We start from the raw sequence: 22,807 nt of genomic DNA on the forward strand, positions 1-22,807 counted from the left end.
TTAGTGATGCTCCAGCATTAATACAAAGGTAACTGTGCTTAGGTATCATTTAAAGCAGACATTCAAACCATTCTCTCTGTTCCGTCTCCATCTCAGAGTTCCCCCCATACGGAGCACTGTAGCGACCGATCCAGTCACGCCAAAGCCTCGCCGCCTCCCCATCACGACAACGGCTTGTCAGTCCGCCATATCGTCACAGAGATAGAGTCCATATCCCACCCCCCCGCAGTGACGCCCCTCCCCTCCGCTCAGCCGGCTCCCCGCAGCCCCCAGCAGCTGTGCCCAGATGACCAGGACGAGGTGGCACCACTGACCTCGCCCTCCTCCTACCCACAATCCCCCTCCACGCCTCCCTCGGATTGGCCGGCTGGCTCGGTGCGCAGGGCAACCAAACAACTGGAGCAGAGGCTGAGGCAGGAGCTGGACTTAACTTTCAGCAACACGTCTACCCAACGCTCCCCTCTCCACTCCCCCAGTGCAGAGTTTCACCCCACGGGCTCCCCTCTCCATACGCCAAGCACGGACTGCCCACCCCTCCTCGCTCCTACCACTGACTTCCCCCCTGCTCCTGAACAAGGACGAATACTGAACGAGGCTTTCACTGTGTCTGCAGAGCCCAAAGGAGACGCAGAGTTTACCAGAGGAACAGAGGAGGGAGAGTTTGTCGTCTTAGACATGGACGTTGCCGCAGAGCCTTCCTTCTCTCACTACCCAGACGCCCGCAACACCCCTAAGCCAATCCCAATCATCGTGTGCCCGTCTCTGGAGCCATCTAGGGCCCAGCTCCGGGCCTCCCCTGCACTGCTGTGGCTGGAGGGGGTGACGGCCCTGGACTCAGACACGGATCGCCCCTCTCCTCCCCCGCCCCACCACGGAAGGCTGGCCCTGGCACGCAGCAGTGAGGAGCTGGAGAAGATCCAGGAGACCCTGAGGGAGCTGCAGGCCTTCCTGTATGAGGCGGGGGGGCTGGGACTGGGGGCTGGAGAGAGACCTGGTCAGGGGCAGCGTCCGCTCCAGGGCCTGCATCACAGGGAGATGCCCTTGTGGCATAGGGCCATGGAGATCGAGGTGCGGATCCGCCAGGCGGGCCTCACGCCCCCCTCCTTGATGAAGCGCTCAGCCTCGCTGGCCAAGCTGGACTGCCTGGAGCTGTCAGCCAACGACCTGAGTGACTGGGACCTACGGCCCACCACTGCCAGCCCTCATGGACCCCCATTGGTGCCCACCCCTCACCCCCGCTCTCACCATCACCCCAGCTTAGAAGATGTCTCCAAAAAGCAGCGGGTGTTGTCCTGGAGCCCCCCCACCACCCCCAGGGCCCCCCTAAAGGGGGTGTACCCACTGGACCCAGACAGGACTGATAGGGGCTCCCAGATTGCATGGAGCGATCCCCCATCTCCCTCCTCACCTCCATTTCTTGTTCTTCAAGGGGAGGAGGTAGAGACAGACCTCTCCCCCCAGCTCACCCGCACCCAGTCCCCGAAGAGTGGGAAGAGTCACCTGCTGCGGCGGGTCCGCAAGGCTACCGACAAGAAACGGACTGCCACTGTGCTCTATAATACCATGTAACCTCACTACACTCGGCCCTAGGCCTATGTCTATGAGTGAGTGTGTGTGTGTGGGGTTGCCTAGGCCCTACATGTGCACTATGTTCCAGACTGTCCCCCTTGGGCCCTTGTCTGTCGTATGTGTGCACTGACTAGCTGTGTTGGACCCTATGTAATCTGTTAGTGTGGACTTGTGGTCTGTGTATGTTCAGGTGAATGCTGAGTCTGTGGAGGTATGTGTGTCTGTGCCCCCCCCTTATGGTTTCTAAAACAGCTGTAATTTCTACAACTATAATTAGTGGGCTGTTTCTCAAACAACATGCACTTTACTCTTGTTTTAATCTTTTTTAAAGTTGTTTTTACCTGGGGAATGTTTTTGCACTGATTCTATGGTAGCCTGTCTGTGTGAAGAGAAGTGTAAATCACATCCTTTATTCTTATTTTAAACGAGACAAAGTTGTTGTTTTTTATCCTGTAGCTGTTACTTATTAAATTCTTTTTTAAATACATGCAACATGACTCCTGTGATTCATGATTGAAATCAAGAGGAGTTTTATTTTTTAAAGAGATCTCCTGTAGTATTCTGTGTTCAGTTGTAAACGTTGTTGAGCATTGTTGATAGAAATGTCCTGTACAGAGACGACATGGTCGCTTATTCTACATGTCAGAGAGGTGTGTTTGTTCTACGTAACATATTTCTCTGTGAACACTGCTCAACGTTGTGCCCTGCTGAACTCTGCCCAGGTTTCAATGGCTCTGCCTTATATTGAGGATCTGTCTTGACGTCCCCCATGTGGACAGGACAGGAAGTGCAATGTTAGGCCCAAAGTGTTCTGAGGCGTTCAGGAAATAGCAATTGGAAAAAGCACCAACTCAAAAATATCCAGCATCTACGTGTAAGTAATGTTTCCCTAAGGTAGTGAAGTCTGCACTGGAGAATATTTAACACTGACAATTTTACTTCCCTGGTTCATCGGTTTAATTAAAATCGTCTGAGATTTAGGTTGCCAGCCTCCCAGATGATATAGTGTCTGATATACACAGGGTGCTGTCATATTGGAAAGCTTTCAAAGAATCTACCTTGTGAATGAAATGTAAAGCCTGCCCCTAAAACTCAGTAGTTTTAGTTTGGTTTAGCGCCCTCCAAATGCATTTGGGATGGATATGTTATTTATCCTCTACCTCTAAAGATTCTCCACACGTTTACAGCGCTGAGCCCCTCTCGTACTGTTTTTGATGTTATTCGTTCCAGCAAAATCAGATTCGTTTTTAAAGATGAAAGTGGATGTGAATGCTGCTCAAAACAGCCTGTCTGGTTCCCGGGCTTGTGCTTGTACTTCTCAGTCATTTGGTGAGCTGGCTAGTAAATACTGAACTACGTAGGAAAGTTATCACCCAATGATGTGTAGAAACCCTGGATTGCTGTGTAAATGGCCAATGAGTGGTTTGAAGCCACCTGCTGCCATATTGGTGCTCCTCCATAGGAATGAATGGGAATCCTACAGTATTTCAAATGTTTCAAGGACTAAATTACATGTATTTAAGAATTTCTTTGTAGTGAGGATAGTAACAATACTGCTCAATAGAATGTTTTATATATTTATATACAGCACCAGTCAAGTTTGGACACCTCATTGAAGGGTTTTTCTTAATTTTTTACTATTTTCTACATTGTATAATAATAGAAGACATCAAAACGATGAAATAACATATTGAATCATGTCGTAACCAAAAAAGTGTTAAACAAATCAAAATGTATTATATATTTGAGATTCTTCAAAGTAGCCACCCTTTGCCTTGATGACAGCTTGGCACACACTTGGCATTCTCTCAATACGCTTCACCTGGAATGCTTTTCCAACAGTCTTGAAGGAGTTCCCACATATGCTGAGCACTGAGTTGGTTGCTTTCCCTCACTCTGCGGACCAAACCATCTCAATTGGGTTGAGGCCTGGTGATCGTGGAGGCCAGGTCATCTGATGCAGCATTCCATCACTCTCCTTCTTGGTCAAATAGCCCTTACACAGCCTGGAGGTGTGTTGGGTCATTGTCCTGTTGAAAAACAATTGATAGTTCCACTTAGCCCAAACCAGATGTGATGGTGTATCACTGCAGAATGCTGTGGTAGCCATGCTGGTTAAGTGTGCCTTGAATTCTAAATAAATCACTGACATTGTCACCAGCAAAGCCCCACTACACCATCACACCACCTCCTCCATGCTTCACGGTGGGAATCACACATGCGGAGATCATCATCCGTTCACCTACACTGCGTCTCACAAAAGACACGGCGGTAGGAATCAAAAAATTCCAAAGGACAGATTTCTACCGAATGTCAATTTCTTGTGTTTCTTGGCCCAAGCAAGTTTCTTCTTATTGGTGTCCTTTAGTAGTGGTTTCTTTGCAGCAATTTGAACATGAAGGCCTGATTCACACACAGTCCTCTGAACAGTTGATTTTGATGTGTCTGTTACTTGAACTCTGTGAAGCATTTATTTGGGCTGCAATTTCTGAGGCTGGTAACTAATGAACAGAGGTAACTCTGGGTCTTCCTTTCCTGTGGCGGTCCTCATGAGAGCCAGTTTCATCATAGCACTTGATGGTTTTGCGATTGCTTTTGGAGAAACGTCCAAAGTTCTTGAAATTTTCCGGATTGACTGACCTTCATGTCTTAAAGTAATGATGGATGTCGTTTATCTTTGCTTATTTGAGTTGTTCTTGCCATAATGTGGACTTGATCTTTTACCAAATAGGGCTATTTTCTGTATTCCGCCCCTACCTTGTCACAACACATCTGATTGGCTCAAACGCATTATGGAAAGAAATTCCACAAATTCACTTTTAACAAGGCACACCTGTTAATTGAAATGCATTCCAGGGGACTACCTCGTGAAGCTGGTTGAGTGAATGCCAAGAGTGTGATGTCATCAAAGCAAAGGGTGGCTACTTTTGAAGAATCTCAAATATAAAATGTAATTATTATTTCTTTAACACTGTTTTGGTTACGACATGATTCCATATGTGTTATTTCATAGTTTTGTCTTCACTATTATTCTACAATGTGGAAAATAGTAGAAATAAAGAGAACCCCTTGAATGAGTAGGTAACTTTTGACTGGTACTGTAAATGTTCAGTTCACATAATATAATTTAAAAATATGTATTAAGGAGTCTGTAATATAATATACTTGTCAAACACGAATGTAGACATTAATAAATGCATTTCTATAGATTCCAAAATATTTTACAATGCAGGTGTACCTAAATGGCGGCACCTGTGTGTAATCTAGGATTAATACTTATCATTGGTAACATCTGACTGCAGGGATACAGTTTGTGTTCATTTTGTTAACAGGTAAGTTGACTGAAAACGCATTCTCATTTAGAGCAACAACCTAGGGAATAGTTACAGGAATGAGCCAGTTGGAAGCTGGGGTTGATTAGGTGGCCATGATGGTCAGATTGGGAATTTAGCCAGGACAACAGGGTTAACACCCCTACAATAAGTGCCATGGGATCTTCAGTGACCATAGAGGGTCAGAAGGACACCCGTTTAACATCACATCTGAAAGACAGCACCCTATGATGGGCAATGTTCCCAATCACTGCTGTGGGATATGTGTTTTTTTGACAAAAGTGTGCCTCATATTGGACATCCAATACCACTTCAAGCAGCATCTGGTCTTTCATCCAGGGGCCAAACCTGCTTAGTTTCAGAGGCAAGTCAGTAGTGGGATGCAGGGTGGTATGCCACTGGCACGAAGTACAGTATATTCAGAGATCAGCCAAGGTGCTGGGTTGTCATAAACTGCTGTGAAGATTGTGCTGGTTTATACATGTTATTGTATTACCTGTTCTATGATGGCATCTGGAGTAATTCTTAATACTTTTTCTTATCGTATAATTTTAACAGAATGTTTAAGTTAGACACTGGTTTGGTGCTGGAGATAAGTCATCCGATGTTAAAAAGCTGTGCATTTGTCCTTTAATGAAAGAAACGGGAATACCACCGACGTTTTGTTTTTATTGACTTCCATACATACGCCACATTGTTTCATTACCTCTAGCTCCAACTTTGTGAAAATCAGCCACTTAAAATAATAATTATCTGGCAAGCTAAACAATAAATAGGAGTATGAACCAGACTCCTAACTTGTGCTGCTGTTCTAATACTATTTCTTTTTTTTTGTACTAAAAACCAAGCAACTTGTGACACGTGCCGCCCATATATACCCCCCCCCCCCCCCCCCTCCCTCAGAGTTTGGCTCAGGTCAGAAATGAAAACCCACACACGTGTAGGCTATGCTGGAATGCCATACAAATACCACAACTCCACACAGACAAACACATCACAACTCCATTCATATCAGGTACAGATGCTTTTTCATTAGAATTTCAAACTCACAAAGCTCACCATGAAACGCGTCTCCACCAGTCCCCATTTGTCATCTCTATTCTCCCCATATCTCACCTCTCCCTTGATAACAGAAACCTACAATATCTGTGCTCCCTGTAATAACCTCCATGAAAAAGATGGATCTACGCTGAACACAAATATAAATGCACCATGTAAAGTGTTTGGTGCCATCTGTTCAAGTAAAAGATCCCAGAAATGTTCCATTTGCTCAAATTTTGTTTTTTACATCCGTTAGTGAGCATTTCTCCAAGATAATCCATCCACCTGACAGGTGTGGCATATCAAGAAGCTGACTAAACAGCATGATCATTACACCGGTGCACCTTGTGCTGGGGACAATAAAAGGCCACTCTAAAATGTGCAGTTTTGTCACACAGATGTCACAAGTTTTGAGGGAGCTTGCAATTGACATGCTGACTGGAGGAATATCCACCAGATAACTTGCCAGAGAATTGAATGTTAATTTCACTACCATAAGCTTCCTTCAACGTCGTTTTAGAAGATTTAGCAGTACGTCCAACCGGCCTCACAACCGCTGACCACATGTAACCACGCCAGTCCAGGACCTCCACATCCGGTTTCTTCACCTGCGGGATTGTCTGAGACCAACCACCAGGTCAGCTGATGAAACTGGGTTTGCACAACTGAAGAATTTCTGCTTAAACTGTCAGAAACTGTCTCGTGGAAGCTCATCTGCATGCTCGGCGTCCTCTCAAGGGTCTTGACCTGACTGCAGTTCGGGGTTGTAACTGACTTCAGTAGGCAAATGCTCACCTTCGATGGCCACTGGCAAGCTGGAGAAGTGTGCTCTTCACGGATGAATCCCGGTTTCAACTGTACCGGGCAGATGGAAGTGTATGGCGTTGTGTTGACGAGCGGTTTGCTGATGTCAATGTTGTGAACAGAGTGCCCCATGGTGGCGGTGAGGTTATGGTTTGGGCAGGCATAAGCTACAGACAACGAACACAATTGCATTTTATCCGAATGCACAGAGATGCCATGACGAGATCCTGAGGCCAATTGCCGTGCCATTCATCTGCCGCCATAACCTCACGTTGCAGCATGATAATGCACGGCCCCATGTCGCAAGGATCTGTACACAATTCCTGGAAGCTGAAAATGTCCCAGTTCTTCCATGGCCTGCATACTCACCAGACATGTCACCCATTGAGCATGTTTGGGATGCTCTGGCTCAACGTATTTCGATATCCAGCAACTTCGCACAGCCATTGAAGAGGAGTGGGACAACATTCTACAGGCCACAATAAACAGCCTGATCAACTCAATGCAAAGAAGATGTGTCCTGCTGCATGAGGCAAATGGTGGTCACACCAAATACTGACTGGTTTTCTGATCCCCTCCCCTACTTTTATGTTAAGGTATCTGTGAGCAACAGATGCATATCAGTATTCCCAATCATGTGAAATCCATAGATTAGGGCCTAATGCATATATTTAAATTAACTGATTTCCTTATATGAACTGTAACTCAGTAAAATGTTTGAAATTGTTGCATGTGCATTTCTGTTTTTCTTCAGTATATATTCATTTATGTGAAGCCATATAGTATGCCTTCACATAAAAGGTATTTCATTCCCTACGGAGTCCAAAGGGTGAGCAACAGCATCTGCATGATGGCCGTACACATTGAAAGGTTTAGGATGCTGTAACTGTTTAGGATGATGTAACTGTGAGCAGACTAGCTGCCAACGAACCAGTCTCCTGTCATAGTGTTATCATATTAACAATAACTCCTGACATTGTGTTATCATATTAACATTAACTCCTGACATTGTGTTATCATATTAACATTAACTCCTATCATATTAGCATGAACTCCTGTCATAGGGTTAACATATTAACAATAACTCCTGACATTGTGTTATCATATTAACATTAACTCCTATCAAATTAGCATCAATTCCTGTCATAGTGTTATCATATCACCATTAACTCCTGTCATAGTGTTATCATATTAACATGAACTCCTGTCATAGTGTTATCACATTAACATGAACTCCTGTCATAGTGTTATCATATTAACATGAACTCCTGTCATAGTGTTATCACATTAACATGAACTCCTGTCATAGTGTTATCACATTAACATGAACTCCTGTCATAGTGTTATCATATTAACATGAATTCCTGTCATAGTGTTATCAAATTAACATGAACTCCTGTCATAGTGTTATCATATTAACATTAACTCCTGTCATAGTGTTATCAAATTAACATGAACTCCTGTCATAGTGTTATCACATTAACATGAACTCCTGTCATAGTGTTATCACATTAACATTAACTCCTATCAAATTAGCATCAATTCCTGTCATAGTGTTATCATATTAACATGAATTCCTGTCATAGTGTTATCAAATTAACATGAACTCCTGTCATAGTGTTATCATATTAACATTAACTCCTGTCATAGTGTTATCAAATTAACATGAACTCCTGTCATAGTGTTATCACATTAACAATAACTCCTGACATTGTGTTATCATATTAACATTAACTCCTATCAAATTAGCATCAATTCCTGTCATAGTGTTATCATATCACCATTAACTCCTGTCATAGTGTTAACATATTAACATGAACTCCTGACATTGTGTTTTCATATTAACATTAACTCCTATCATATTAGCATCAACTCCTGTCATAGTGTTATCATATCAACATTAACTCCTATCATATTAGCATCAACTCCTGTCATAGTGTTATCATATCAACATGAACTCCTGTCATAGTGTTATCATATTAACATGAACTCCTGTCATAGTGTTATCATATCACCATTAACTCCTGTCATAGTGTTAACATATTAACATGAACTCCTGTCATAGTGTTATCATATTAACATTAACTCCTATCATATTAGCATCAACTCCTGTCATAGTGTTATCATATCAACATTAACTCCTATCATATTAGCATCAACTCCTGTCATAGTGTTATCATATCAACATGAACTCCTGTCATAGTGTTATCACATTAACATGAACTCCTGTCATAGTGTTATCATATTAACATGAACTCCTGTCATAGTGGTATCATATTAACATGAACTCTATAGGGTTAACATATTAACATGAACTCCTGTCATAGTGTTATCACATTAACATGAATTCCTGTCATAGTGTTATCATATTAACATGAACTCCTGTCATAGTGTTATCACATTAACATGAACTCCTGTCATAGTGTTATCACATTAACATGAACTCCTGTCATTGTGTTATCATATTAACATGAATTCCTGTCATAGTGTTATCAAATTAACATGAACTCCTGTCATAGTGTTATCACATTAACATGAACTCCTGTCATAGTGTTATCACATTAACATAAACTCCTGTCATAGTGTTATCACATTAACATGAACTCCTGTCATAGTGTTATCATATTAACATGAACTCCTGTCATAGTGTTATCACATTAACATGAACTCCTGTCATAGTGTTATCACATTAACATGAACTCCTGTCATAGTGTTATCATATTAACATGAATTCCTGTCATAGTGTTATCATATTAACATGAATTCCTGTCATAGTGTTATCATATTAACATGAATTCCTGTCATAGTGTTATCATATTAACATGAACTCCTGTCATAGTGTTATCATATTAACATGAACTCCTGTCATAGTGTTATCATATTAACATGAATTCATGTCATAGGGTTATCATATTAACATGAACTCCTGTCATAGTGTTAACATATTAACATTAACTCCTGTCATAGTGTTATCACATTAACATGAACACCTGTCATAGTGTTATCATATTAACATGAACTCCTGTCACAGTGTTATCATATTAACATTACCTCCTGTCATAGTGTTATCATATTAACATTAACTTGTATCATATTAGCATTAACTCCTGTCATAGTGTTATCACATTAACATATTAACATTAACTCTATAGGGTTAATATATTAATACTAACTCCTGTCATAGTGTTATCATATTAACATGAACTCCTGTCACAGTGTTATCATATTAACATGAACTCCTGTCATAGTGTTATCATATTAACATGAACTCCTGTCATAGTGTTATCACATTAACATATTAACATTAACTCTATAGGGTTAACATATTAACATTAACTCTATAGGGTTAACATATTAACATTATCTCTATAGGGTTAACATATTAACATTAACTCTATAGGGTTAACATATTAACATTAACTCTATAGGGTTAATATATTAATACTAACTCCTGTCATAGTGTTATCATATTAACATGAACTCCTGTCATAGTGTTATCATATTAACATGAACTCGTATCATATCAACATGAACTCCTGTCATAGTGTTATCATATTAACATGAACTACTGTCATAGTGTTATCATATTAACATGAACTCCTGTCATAGTGTTATCATATTAACATTAACTCATGTCATAGTGTTATCACATTAACATATTAACATTAACTCCTGTCATAGTGTTATCATATTAACATTAACGCCTGTCATAGTGTTATCATATTAACATGAACTCGTATCATATTAGCATTAACTACTGTCATAGTGTTATCATATTAGCATTAACTCCTGTCATAGTGTTATCACATTAACATGAACTACTGTCATATAGTGTTATCATATTAACATGAACTCCTGTCATAGTGTTATCATATTAACATGAACTCCTGTCATAGTGTTATCACATTAACATGAACTCCTGTCACAGTGTTATCATATTAACATTACCTCCTGTCATAGTGTTATCATATTAACATTAACTTGTATCATATTAGCATTAACTCCTGTCATAGTGTTATCACATTAACATATTAACATTAACTCTATAGGGTTAATATATTAATACTAACTCCTGTCATAGTGTTATCATATTAACATGAACTCCTGTCACAGTGTTATCATATTAACATGAACTCCTGTCATAGTGTTATCATATTAACATGAACTCCTGTCATAGTGTTATCACATTAACATATTAACATTAACTCTATAGGGTTAACATATTAACATTAACTCTATAGGGTTAACATATTAACATTATCTCTATAGGGTTAACATATTAACATTAACTCTATAGGGTTAACATATTAACATTACCTCCTGTCATAGTGTTATCATATTAACATTAACTTGTATCATATTAGCATTAACTCCTGTCATAGTGTTATCACATTAACATATTAACATTAACTCTATAGGGTTAATATATTAATACTAACTCCTGTCATAGTGTTATCATATTAACATGAACTCCTGTCATAGTGTTATCATATTAACATGAACTCATGTCATAGTGTTATCACATTAACATATTAACATTAACTCCTGTCATAGTGTTATCATATTAACATTAACGCCTGTCATAGTGTTATCATATTAACATGAACTCGTATCATATTAGCATTAACTACTGTCATAGTGTTATCATATTAGCATTAACTCCTGTCATAGTGTTATCACATTAACATGAACTACTGTCATATAGTGTTATCATATTAACATGAACTCCTGTCATAGTGTTATCATATTAACATGAACTCCTGTCATAGTGTTATCACATTAACATGAACTCCTGTCATAGTGTTATCATATTAACATGAACTCCTGTCATAGTGTTATCATATTAACATGAACTCCTGTCATAGTGTTATCATATTAACATGAACTCTATAGGGTTATTATTCTATCACTCTACTTATTAGAACCATTAACAGTCATCAAGTGTCCATCCACAGTCTAATTACAGTACTTTCAATTTTGTGCAAATCAGGGGGGAGGGGGGAGGGGGGGGGGGGGGTAGCAATCTATTAAAAATGAGGAAGAAACAGAGTATTTCAACATCCCACCCCACTTGACCCAACTGACACTCACACAGAGGGCAGTATTCACTAGGGCACACTATAGCAGAATGATTTGCAACAGTAAACAAAAACAAGTGTTTCTATTGGACAATTTCAAGGAGTCCATCCCTGTTTCATTACATTTTCTTTCATTGGTGCCTAATGAACAAGACCCAGGTCTGTGAAGTGGACTCAAACCCTATACCCCAATCACAGGACCATTTATGAAAGAGTGGCCTTCACAAACACAATTTGTATTACCCTAGCCCACTGATGTGGTCGGTCAATGTAGCATTCCATTAAAAGTGTTTCTTCTTGTTTCTTGTTGTAAACTTGCACTGACTGCGAGTGCAGAGTGGCACCAGAGAGTAGTGAGTCTGTACTGTAGCTGTACCAGCACTGTAGAGCCCTGTCGTGCCACACAGACAGGCTCTTATTGAAGGAGCGCAGTGGGAAAGGGGATATGGGACGGTCGGAGGAGCAAGGCTGTCACAGCCAGGAGTAGAGTGAACTTATTGACTACCCTCTCTGGACCTCCACCCTCCTCCTCTCCCATAACTCCTAGAGCCCATCTGGCCAATCAGGCTCTCATTTCTCCAAGAGTGACAGTTGGATGATCCGCTGCAGCTCCTCCTCCTCTTGCCGTCGCCGTAGCTCGGCCTCTGCCTGCTCCCGCGCCGACATTTCCATTGCCAGGCGGAGCTGCTGGTCGTAGCTGCAGGTTGTGGGGGGCTTCTTGGTGGGCGTGTTACAGAGGCTGGCTGGAGGGCAAGGCCTGTGCTGGGGAGTCCTGGAGGAAGAGTGTGGGTGGGTGGGTTGGAGACAATGAGGTTGGAAACCTGGTTATTGTGTAAGGAGAATAGAGGAATTGACAGTGACAGTGGAAATGATTGAAAAATATGGGGGACCTAGATTCATTTTGACAGGACATAATTTGGGTAGGAAAGAGGGGTTGTCATGCGTCATGCAAACACACACACACACACACACACACACACACACACACACACACACACACACACACACACACACACACACACACACACACACACACACACACACACACACACACACACACACACACACACACACACACACACACACACACACACACACACACACTGAATTGTGCTAGTTTGAGCTTATGTAACATGCAGTGTATTGTTCCCAGAGAGGGCATACAGGAGAGAGGCAGAGTTACTGTATATCAGTGGGGGCCAGTCACTCAGAGTGTATCTACTGTATGAGGTGCAGGGAATGCAGACAAAGACAACAGTGTGTGCATGACTGGGAGTGAGTCAACAGTGACATTGTGTGCTGTGAACGCAGCCAGGAAGCTCCCTGGCCTCCAGTGTGCTGGAGAAGGACGAGCCAAGGCTTTAGCAAACAAAGGCTGAGAAGGGTAGCGAGTCGAGTGCGGAGAAAGTACAGACCTTTGCAGGCGACTGGGGTCACAGGGAAGAGTACGTGGGCTGGGCTTGCTGTTGGTCAGCGCCTCCCAGATAGTCACCTATACACAGACCAGGAAGTCGACAGACAGAGTCAGAGAGATTGTCCAAGTCAACAAGAAGACTCACCAAACTTTCTTGTCATTTCAATGTTTCAATCTCAGTGTTGACACTGGATTATGCCCTAGGATACTGAGTCAGCTGTTTGTCTAGCTAGCCGATTAGGACAGACGTACACAAGTCTTTACAGTGTATATGGAATTTGTAGCTCTTTGCACAACTGTACACACTACTAATACAATGTGCATGTAGTTGATTAACATCCCGAATGAGCCCCCAAAATACGAGTTAAGGTTACAAAACAACCATACGATGCCTTATGTTCCACTTAGGAATGAAGAGGACTACCATCATACCATACTTTGTGTTCATTAGGCACCAAGTGGCAGGAAATAAACGAAACATGTAGGGACAACCTGGACGCTCATTTCCATTTTCCTTTGTGTTCTTTAATGGAGACGAGCCAGGTTTTGAGATGGCAGTTATCCCTATGAGGGGCCAGAGTGAGTCTGACCTGGTCGTACTCCGAGCCAGCCTCCAGCAGACTCTGTTGGATGGCAAACTGCAGCAGATCCTCCTCCTCATCACCACGCATGTTGTTGTCCCTCTGGTTGCCTCCCAGCACAGTGTAACCCTGAGGAGGCTCGAACACACACGGGGGGATCTCCCCTCCACGACACGACACTGCATGGAGGAGAGACATAGGACAGGAGTGATGGGATGTTATGGGTCATTCTTGAATTTTCATAGATTAAAAGAAAAATCACTTTGTCCTGGTCAAGTCATAAGATTGGGAAACACTCCTGGCCCTAATTGTAGAGTAAATATGGATTGTGTGTGTGTGTGTGTGTGGGTGGGTGGGCGGGTGGGTGTGTGAGTGTGTGAGTGTCTGTGTCCATGTGTGTGTTTCTCACTTGTGGAGCTGGAGCTGGAGACACTAGAAGAGTCACTGCCTGGGGAGGGGGTGTCTGTGTCAGTCCTGGGGCTGCTGTCCTTCTGTCCATCCACCTCCCCCTCCACCCTGCCCGGCCCTGTCACCGACCCCTCCTCACACCCGTTCAGGTTCCCAAAGGTGATCCGGGCATTCAGGATGTGATAGATGGGAATTTCTGAGAAGATGAAGAGATGACAGAGACAGTGACAGAGATGTTTAGGATTTACGATTATCACTGGATTCATAATTAATGTGCATAGGTGTAAATATTCCAAACATGTTAAGAGCTCAAATGACCACATTTTGGCATATCCCAATTAACCATATTTGAGGCAGCATCTGAATGAATTTAAGGAGTAGCCAGAATGTCCAACATGGCATAAGGACAGGTGGGTCAGCTTCAGTGGTGGAAAAGGTATTCAAATGTCATACTTGAGTAAAAGTAAAGATACCTTAATAGAAAATGACTCAAGTAAAAGTGAGTCACCCAGGAAAATACTACTTGAGTTAAAGTCAAAAAGTATTTGGTTTTAAATATACTTAAGTATCAAAAGTAAATGTCATTCCTAAAATACATTTAAGTGTCAAATGTAAAAGTATAAATCACATTCCTTATATTAACCAAACAAGACAGCACAATTGTATTTTTTTTTTTTTAATTGACGAATTGCCAGGGGCACACTCCAACACTCAGACATCATTTAGAAATTACGCATTTGTGTTTAGCGAATGAGCCAGATCAGAAGCAGTAGGAATGAACCGGAATGTCCTTTTGATAAGTATGTGGATTGGACCACTTTCCTGTCCTGCTAAGCATTAAAAATGTAGGAGTACTTTTGGGTGTCAGGGAAAATGTATGGAGTAAAAAGTACATTATTATCTTTAGAAATGTAGTGAAGTAAAAGCAAAAGTTGTCAAAAATGTAAATAGTAAAGTACAGATACCCCCAGAAATGAATTAAGTAGTACTTTAAAGTATTTTTACTTAAGTACTTTACACCACTAGTCTACTTTTGATAATCCCCCACTCCCGGTTTCTCTCCACTTTAACTACCATGATGTGCCAGCTCTTTAGGATGCAGACTATCTGGTTACAGGAGTGTACTCTACTCTCTCACCGATCTTGACAGGGAAGCCAGGTGGCAGTCGCAGGGTAATGAAATCCCTGAGCTTGGCGAAGAGGGCATTGGAGATGGCCATGAGGTCAATGATGGGTGCCACCTGCTCCGCTAGGGACAGAGGATGGGCCTCACACAGCCACAGCTTAGCCTTGAACCTGAGGAAACCGGGAAACATGTACAGTGCATTCGGAAAGTATTCAGACCCCCCAGAATTTCCCACATTTTATGTTACAGCCTTATTCTATAATGTATTAAATACAAACAAATTGCCTCAACAATCTACACCCCATAATGACAAACTGAAAACAGGTTTTTAGAAATTTGTCGAGGCACAGATCTGGGGAAGGGTACCAAAATATTTCTGCAGCATTGAAGGTCTCAAAGAATACACTGTCCTCCATCATTCCTAAATGGAAGAAGTTTGGAACCACCAAGATTCTTCCTAGAGCTGGCCGCTCAACCAAACTGAGCAATCGGGGGAGAAGGGCCTTGTTCAGGGAGGTGACCAAAAACCTGATGGTCACTCTGACAAAGCTTTAGAGTTCCTCTGTGGAGATGGGAGAACCTTCCAGAAGGACAACCATCTCTGCAGCACTCCACCAATCAGGACTTTATGGTAGAGGGGCCACTTCTGAGTAAAAAGGCACATGACAGCCCACTTTGAGTTTGCCAAAAGTTTGCCATTGTTTCTTACACGATGAGAAACAATATTCTCTGGTCTGATGAAACCAAGATTGAACACTTTGGCCTGAATGCCAAGCGTCACGTCTGGAGGAATCCTGGCACCATCCTTACGGTGAAGCATGGTGGTGGCAGCATCATGCTGTGGGGATGTTTTTCAGCAGCAGGGACTGGGAGACTAGTCAGGATCGAAGCAAAGATGAACGGAGCTAAGTACAGAGAGATCCTTGATGAAAACCTGCTCTAGAGCACTCAGGACCTCAGACTGGGTTCACCTTACAACAGGACAACGACCCCAAGCACACAGCCAAGACAATGCAGAAGTGGCTTCGGGACAAGTCTCTGAATGTCCTTGAGTGGTCCAGCCAGTGCCCAGACTTGAACCCGATCAAACATCTCTAGAGAGACCTGAAATTAGCTGTGCAGCGGCGCTCCACATCAAGTCTGACAGAGCTTGAGAGGATCTGCAGAGAAGAATGGGAGAAACTCCCCAAAATACAGGTGTGCCAAGCTTGTAGCGTGATACCCAAGAAGACTCAGTGCTGTAATCGCTACCAAAGGTGCTTCAACAAAGTACTGAGTAAAGTGTCTGAATACTTATGTAAATGTGATATTTCCGATTTTTTTCATTTCATACATTTGAAAACATTTCTAAAAACTTGTTATGGGGTATAATGTGTAGATTGATGAAGGAAAAAAAACAATTTCTTCCATTTTAGAATAAAGCTGTAACGTAAAAAATGTAGAAAACGTCAAGGGGTCTGAATATTTTCCGAATGCACTGTATGTACAGTACCAGTCAAAAGTTTGGACACACCCACTCATTCAATGGTTTGTATTTTCTACATTGTAGAATAATACTGAAGACATCAAAACTTTGAAATAACACATATGGAATCATTTTGTAACCAAAAAGTGTTAAAGTGTTAAACAAATCAAAATATATTTTCTATTAAAGATTCTTCTAAGTAGACACCTTTTGCCTTGATGACAGTTTTGCACACTCTTGGCATTTTCTCAACCAGCTCCATGAGGAAGTCACCTGGAATGGATTTCAATTGACAGGTGTGCCTTGTTAAAAGTACATTTGTGGAATTTCTTTCCTTCTTAATGCGTTTGAGCCAATCAGTTGTGTTGTGACAAGGTAGGGGTGGTATACAGAGATAGCCCTATTTGGTAAAAAAACAAGTCCATATTATGGCAAGAACATCTAAAATAAGCAAAGAGAAACGAAGGTCAGTCAATCCGAAAAATGTCAAGAACTTTCTTCAAGTGCAGTTGCAAAAACCATCAAGCGCTATGATGAAACTGGCTCTCATGAGGACAGCCACAGGAAAGGAAGACCCAGAGTTACCTCTGTTGCAGAGGATACGTTCATTAGAGTTACCAGCCTGAAATTGCAGCCCAAATAAATGCTTCACAGAGTTCAAGTAATAGACACATCTCAACATCAACTGTTCAGAGAAGATGGTGTGAATCAGGCCTTTATGGTTGAATTGCTGCAAAGAAACCACTACTAAAGAACACCAATAAGAAAAAGAGACTTGCTTGGACCAAGAAACACGAGCAATGGACAGTTAGACCGGTGGAAATCTCTCCTTTGGTCTGACGAGTCCAAATTTGAGATTTTTGGTTCCAACCGCCGTGTCTTTGTGAGACGCAGAGTAGGTGAACAGATGATCTCCGCATGTGTGATTCCCACCATGAAGCATGGAGGAGGTGTGATGGTGTGGAGGTGCTTTGCTGCTGACACTGTCAGTGATTTATTTAGAATTCAAGGCACACTTAACCAGCATGGCTACCACAGCATTCTGCAGCGATACGCCATCCCATCTGGTTTGCGCTTAGTGGGACTATCATTTGTTTTTCAACAGGACAATGACCCAACACCTCTCGGCTGTGTAAGGGCTTTTGACCAAGAAGGAGAGTGATGGAGTGCTGCATCAGATAACCTGGCCTCCATAATCACCCGACCTCAATCCAATTGAGATGGTTTGGGATGAGTTGGACTGCAGAGTGAAGGAAAGCAGCCAACAAGTGCTCAACATATTTGGGAACTCCTTCAAGACTGTTGGAAAAGTATTCCAGGTGAAGCTGGTTGAGAGAATACCAAGAGCGTGCAACGCTGTCATTAAGGCAAAGGGGGGCTACTTTGAAGAATCTCAAAAATATAAAGTACTGTACATTTTGATTTGTTTAACACTTTTTTGGTTACTACATGTTTCCATATGTGTTATTTCATAGTTTTGATATCTTTACTATTATTCTACCATGTAGAAAAATAAACAAAAACCCTTGAATGACTAGGTGTGTCCAAACTCTTGACCGGATATACTACCATTCAAAAGTTTGGGGTCACTTAGAAATGTCCTTGTTTTCCATGAAAACATACATGAAATTAGTTGAAAAATGAATAGAAATATAGTCAAGACATTGACAAGGTTATAAATAATGATTTTTAATTGAAATAATAATGTTGTCCTTGCTTTCGTCAAAGAATCCTCCATTTGCAGCAATTAAAGCCTTGCAGACCATTGGCATTCTAGTTGTCAATTTGTTGAGGTAATCTGAAGAGATGTCACCCCATGCTTCCTGAAGCACCTCCCACAAATTGGATTGGCTTGATGGGCACTTTTTACGTACCATACGATCAAGCTGCTCCCACAACAGCTCAATAGATTTGAGATCCGGTGGCTGTGCTGGCCACTCCATTATAGACAGAATACCAGCTGACTGCTTCTTCCCTAAATAGTTCTTGCATAGTTTGGAGCTGTGCTTTGGGTCATTGTCTTGTTGTAGGAGGAAATTGGCTCCAATTAAGCCGCGTCCACAAGGTATGGCATGGTGTTGCAAAATGGAGTGATAGCCTTCATTTTTCAAGATCCCTTTTACCCTGTACAAATCTCCCACTTTACCACCACCAAAACACTCCCAGACCATCACCTTGCCTCCAGCATGCTTGACAGATGGCATCAAGCATTCTTCCAACATCTTACATTTTTTTCTGCATCTCACGAATGTTCTTCTTTGTGATCCGAACAGCTCAAACTTAGATTAATCTGTCCATAACACTTTTTTCCAACCTTCCTCTGTCCAGTGTCTTCGTTCTTTTGCCCATCTTAATCTTTTATTTTTATTGGCTAGTCTGAGATATGGCTTTTTCTTTGCAAATCTGCCTAGAAGGCCAGCATCCCAGAGTCGCCTCTTCACTGTTAACGTTGAGACTGGTGTTTTGCGGGTACTATTTAAAGAAGCTGCCAGTTGAGGACTTGTGAACCGTCTGTTTCTTAAACTAGACACTCTAATGTACTTGTCCTCTTGCTCAGGTGTGCACCGGGGCCTCCCACTCATCTTTCTATTCTGGTTAGGGCCAGTTTGCGCTGTTTTGTGAAGGGAGTAGTACACAGCGTTGTACGAGATCTTCAGTTTCTTGGCAATTTCTGGCATGGAATAGCCTTCATTTCTCAGAACAAGAATAGACTGACGAGTTTCAGGAGAAAGGTCTTTGTTTCTGGCCATTTTGAGCCTGCAATCGAACCCACATATGCTGAATCTCCAGATACTCAACTAGTCTAAAGAAGGACAGTTTTATTGCTTCTTTAATCAGCACAACAGTTTTCAGCTGTGCTAACATAATCGCAAAAGTGTTTTCTAATGATCAATCAGCCTTTTAAAATAATAAACTTGGATTTGCTAACACAACGTGCAATTGGAACACAGGAGTGATGGTTGCTGATAATGGACCTCTGTACGGCTATGTAGATATTCCCTTAAAAATCAGCCGTTTCCAGCTACAATAGTCGTTTACAACATTAACAATGTCTACACTGTATTTCTGATCAATTTGATGTTATTTTAATGGACAAAACAAATGTGCTTTTCATTGTGACCCCAACTTTCTGAACGGCAGTGTGTATATTATACAATACTCCTGACTCTTGTTTAGTAGGGCTCACCGTAGCAAATTGTTTGGAAATGTAAAATGAAGGAACGTGTCCCACAGAAAGAGTCTTTGTTGGTCATGCAGGCATATTGAAAGACTGTGAGAGACTGGAACTCTAGTTCTATCTCATCCTAGAGCATTGATCACATCTTGTCATTTGTTGCACTGGTTTCTGTTCAGACCAATCAATGTTTATGTTCAACTGATGAGATCATGTACTTGCAGCCTAGTGATTGGGCTGGGACACCATCTCACTGTTGTCTTGTCACAATCTATCCAATAACCAGCAGAATTCTAAATGGCTATTGATGTGATCTCAATTTTCATAGTAATTTATCAGATCACACAGCCTACATACTGTAGATTGATTGGATAGAAAGAAAACATGTACATGCATGGGACAGAGCCAAAACACTTGACAGGACCAGAGACCTACTGTAGACTGCATCCAAAATTGCACCCTATTCCCTACATAATGCATTACTTTGGGCCCTGGTTAAATGAAACACTATAAAGGGAATAGGGTGCCATTTGGGATCCAGACATGTTGTATGGTTCTGGATAGGGCTATTATAGCCAAGGGCCCCAGGCATAGAGGGTGTTATACGGGCTGGGATGGCTGTCGCTGTCACCTCTGAGTCTTGGTGGTGAGTTGACAGGGGTGGCCAATATCTCGGGTGCCCAGGGGCAGGTTGGGATTGAAGTACTCCTCGGCTGTCAGGGCTGTGGGGTTGGTCACGGCAGGACATGACATCTGAGTCACTAGGGCCTGTTGAGAGAAGGAGAGGGAGGGGGATGGGGAGAGAGGAGAGAGAGAGGGAGGGAGATATAGAGTAAGAGAGACAGAGTGAAAGAGATCAAGAGAGAGAAAGAGAGAGAGAGGGATAAAAGGAGGGAGGGTTAAGAGAAAGAAAGAAAGAGAGGGAGAGGATGAGAGAGGGGGATAAAGATTGTTCAAAGACAATTCAAATGGTGATCAATATTTGAGAGAGAAGAGATGCCCAGGGACCTCTTTACTCATGTCAAAATTGACAGCCACTCTGGCTATAAGGTAAAATCCCTATACAATGATGAGGATGATGATTAGGATTGATGATGGTGATGAGGAGGATGAGGATGATGAGGAGGATCATGGTTTGGATAAATGATGATGATGATAATGATGACTATGACCACTAACCCCATTGTTGGGCCCCATGTGTTGCTCGGCGATCCCTAGGAAGTTTTGCAGGGGCGTCTTACCGACTGAGAAAAAGGTCACATCAGTGGAACATTCATGAGAGGAACTCAGAACAAGTCTCTGACCATAGAAATAGGGTTAGTAGAACCTACCTGGTAGTGGGAGTGGGAATCTCTGTTCTACTAATACTATTTCTATGTCTGCAACACTAACCTAAGAATTCTCGACTGCTGTCTCTTGTCAATTTTGGAGGGATGGAGATGGGGTAAGGGACTGGAGGAGTTGGGTTCTTGGAGGGAGGGCTATGAGAGAGACGGGCCAGTGATCAGACAATAGCAAGGACAATAGTCTTCTCTGGCCTAGGAAATTACTGTGGAAAATTCTTTAGGGGCCATTTATTGGGGCTTCTGTGCAATTATCAACATCAGAGCTTCTTTATTAGGTCAAACCATAGCTAAATGTTTTGCAACCAAAACAAGCATTTCCTATTGGACAAGTTCAGGTTAGTCCTTCCCCGTTTCAGCCCATTTTCTTCCGTTTGATTCCTCGTGAATACACTCCAGTTTATTTAGGGCCTGACTTGAGATCAGCACGCTCAACTCAAATCTTTGCACAATTCTCCCATTGACGTCAATGAATGACTTACACCAAAGTTTGTGTTGCACAGGCTTATCTCAGCTCTGAATTGGGCCCTTTCACTGCATCTAAGCCAAGATGTGGAAGATTACCAGTATTGATGCAAGGGGATTTTTAAACTAATATGTAGAACTTCAGGAAAAAGAGACACCTTTGGGCTTCGCCTTGAGTGGCTCACTGAGATGGTCCGTTCGGGTTCGAGTGATCAGTTCCACATTGGAGGCGCCGTACACCTAACAGAGAAGACAAAGGACAAGAAGAACGTCATGGTTATGAGACTCTGGTTCCTAGTGCCAATTGGGTCGCACATTCTGTGACTGCTTTAGGTTAGGGATGTAGTAGGGAGGTGGTCTCACTGCTGAGTCTATGTATATGTGTATATTGATAGTGCCTTACTCTAGAACCAGCGCTCAGGGAACAGATGACATTATATACTGTACATCTTGAACTTTAGAGTGTTTTAGGTCATTCGGGAAAAACCAAATTAAAAGCCAGGGATATAAGGATTAACGACTACATGTCTGTACCTTAGCCTCATACCCGTTCACCATCTCGGTCTTCTCACTGCGCCAGCCTAGGATGCCAGTCTTATTCCTGCCAGACAGACAGAGCCAAACACAAAACAACAGGTTTGACTTAGAGGTGATGTTCTCCCTCCCTTCAATTCATATTCATAAATGGATTATTGGCATGTCGAGCATCCCCTCTGGCGCTGCCAAAACGACAGAGGTGACACTCAGCAAGCAATAAATGATGATTACACTCTCCCTCCTTCTCACCTCTCACTCTCTCTCATTCTCCTCCCTTATTTTTTCATACTATCTGACCTGCATGAGAGATGTGTCTGGTCTTGCCCTTAGTGACCCCCTCCCTGCCTCTCCTCTTCCTCTCTTCATCTCCTCTCCTCATTCCCTTATCCCTTTCTCACTATATCATTATTCTACTCCTTTTCATTTCCTACGTATCTCTGCTCCTGCTCAATGCTAACACTCCTTCTCT

At 42.2% G+C, this 22,807-nt stretch overlaps 2 protein-coding genes across 6 annotated transcripts in view; one reads left to right on the plus strand and one right to left on the minus strand.

The window, feature by feature from the left end:
• Positions 1-2,061, plus strand: part of LOC110503660 (protein phosphatase Slingshot homolog 2) — a 34,598-nt gene extending 32,537 nt beyond the window's left edge. For both annotated transcript variants that reach the window (XM_036961389.1, XM_021582099.2), the window contains one exon: positions 97-2,061. In XM_036961389.1, the coding sequence (XP_036817284.1) occupies positions 97-1,569 (1,473 nt within the window). In that variant the 3' untranslated portion in view covers positions 1,570-2,061. The remainder of the gene's footprint in view (positions 1-96) is intronic.
• A 6,084-nt stretch (positions 2,062-8,145) lies between these two features.
• The window catches only part of LOC110503311 (ankyrin repeat domain-containing protein 13B), a 40,789-nt gene continuing 26,127 nt past the window's right edge, over positions 8,146-22,807 (minus strand). The window contains exons 7-16 of one of the 4 annotated variants that reach the window (XM_036961815.1): positions 22,336-22,402; positions 21,960-22,041; positions 21,173-21,237; positions 20,625-20,761; positions 15,366-15,523; positions 14,229-14,423; positions 13,829-13,998; positions 13,240-13,316; positions 11,064-12,596; positions 8,146-9,033 (exon numbers count right to left, since the gene is read on the minus strand). In XM_036961815.1, coding sequence (XP_036817710.1) covers positions 12,395-12,596; positions 13,240-13,316; positions 13,829-13,998; positions 14,229-14,423; positions 15,366-15,523; positions 20,625-20,761; positions 21,173-21,237; positions 21,960-22,041; positions 22,336-22,402 — 1,153 coding nt within the window. In that variant the 3' untranslated portion in view covers positions 8,146-9,033; positions 11,064-12,394. Of the gene's footprint in view, positions 9,034-10,362; positions 10,952-11,063; positions 12,597-13,239; positions 13,317-13,828; positions 13,999-14,228; positions 14,424-15,365; positions 15,524-20,624; positions 20,762-21,172; positions 21,238-21,959; positions 22,042-22,335; positions 22,403-22,807 lie in introns of those variants that run through there. The other 3 variants (XM_036961814.1, XM_036961813.1, XM_036961812.1) reach the window with 3 other exon arrangements.

The sequence above is a fragment of the Oncorhynchus mykiss genome, chromosome 24 (assembly GCF_013265735.2).
Source record: "Oncorhynchus mykiss isolate Arlee chromosome 24, USDA_OmykA_1.1, whole genome shotgun sequence".
Classification (NCBI taxonomy): Eukaryota; Metazoa; Chordata; class Actinopteri; order Salmoniformes; family Salmonidae; genus Oncorhynchus; species Oncorhynchus mykiss.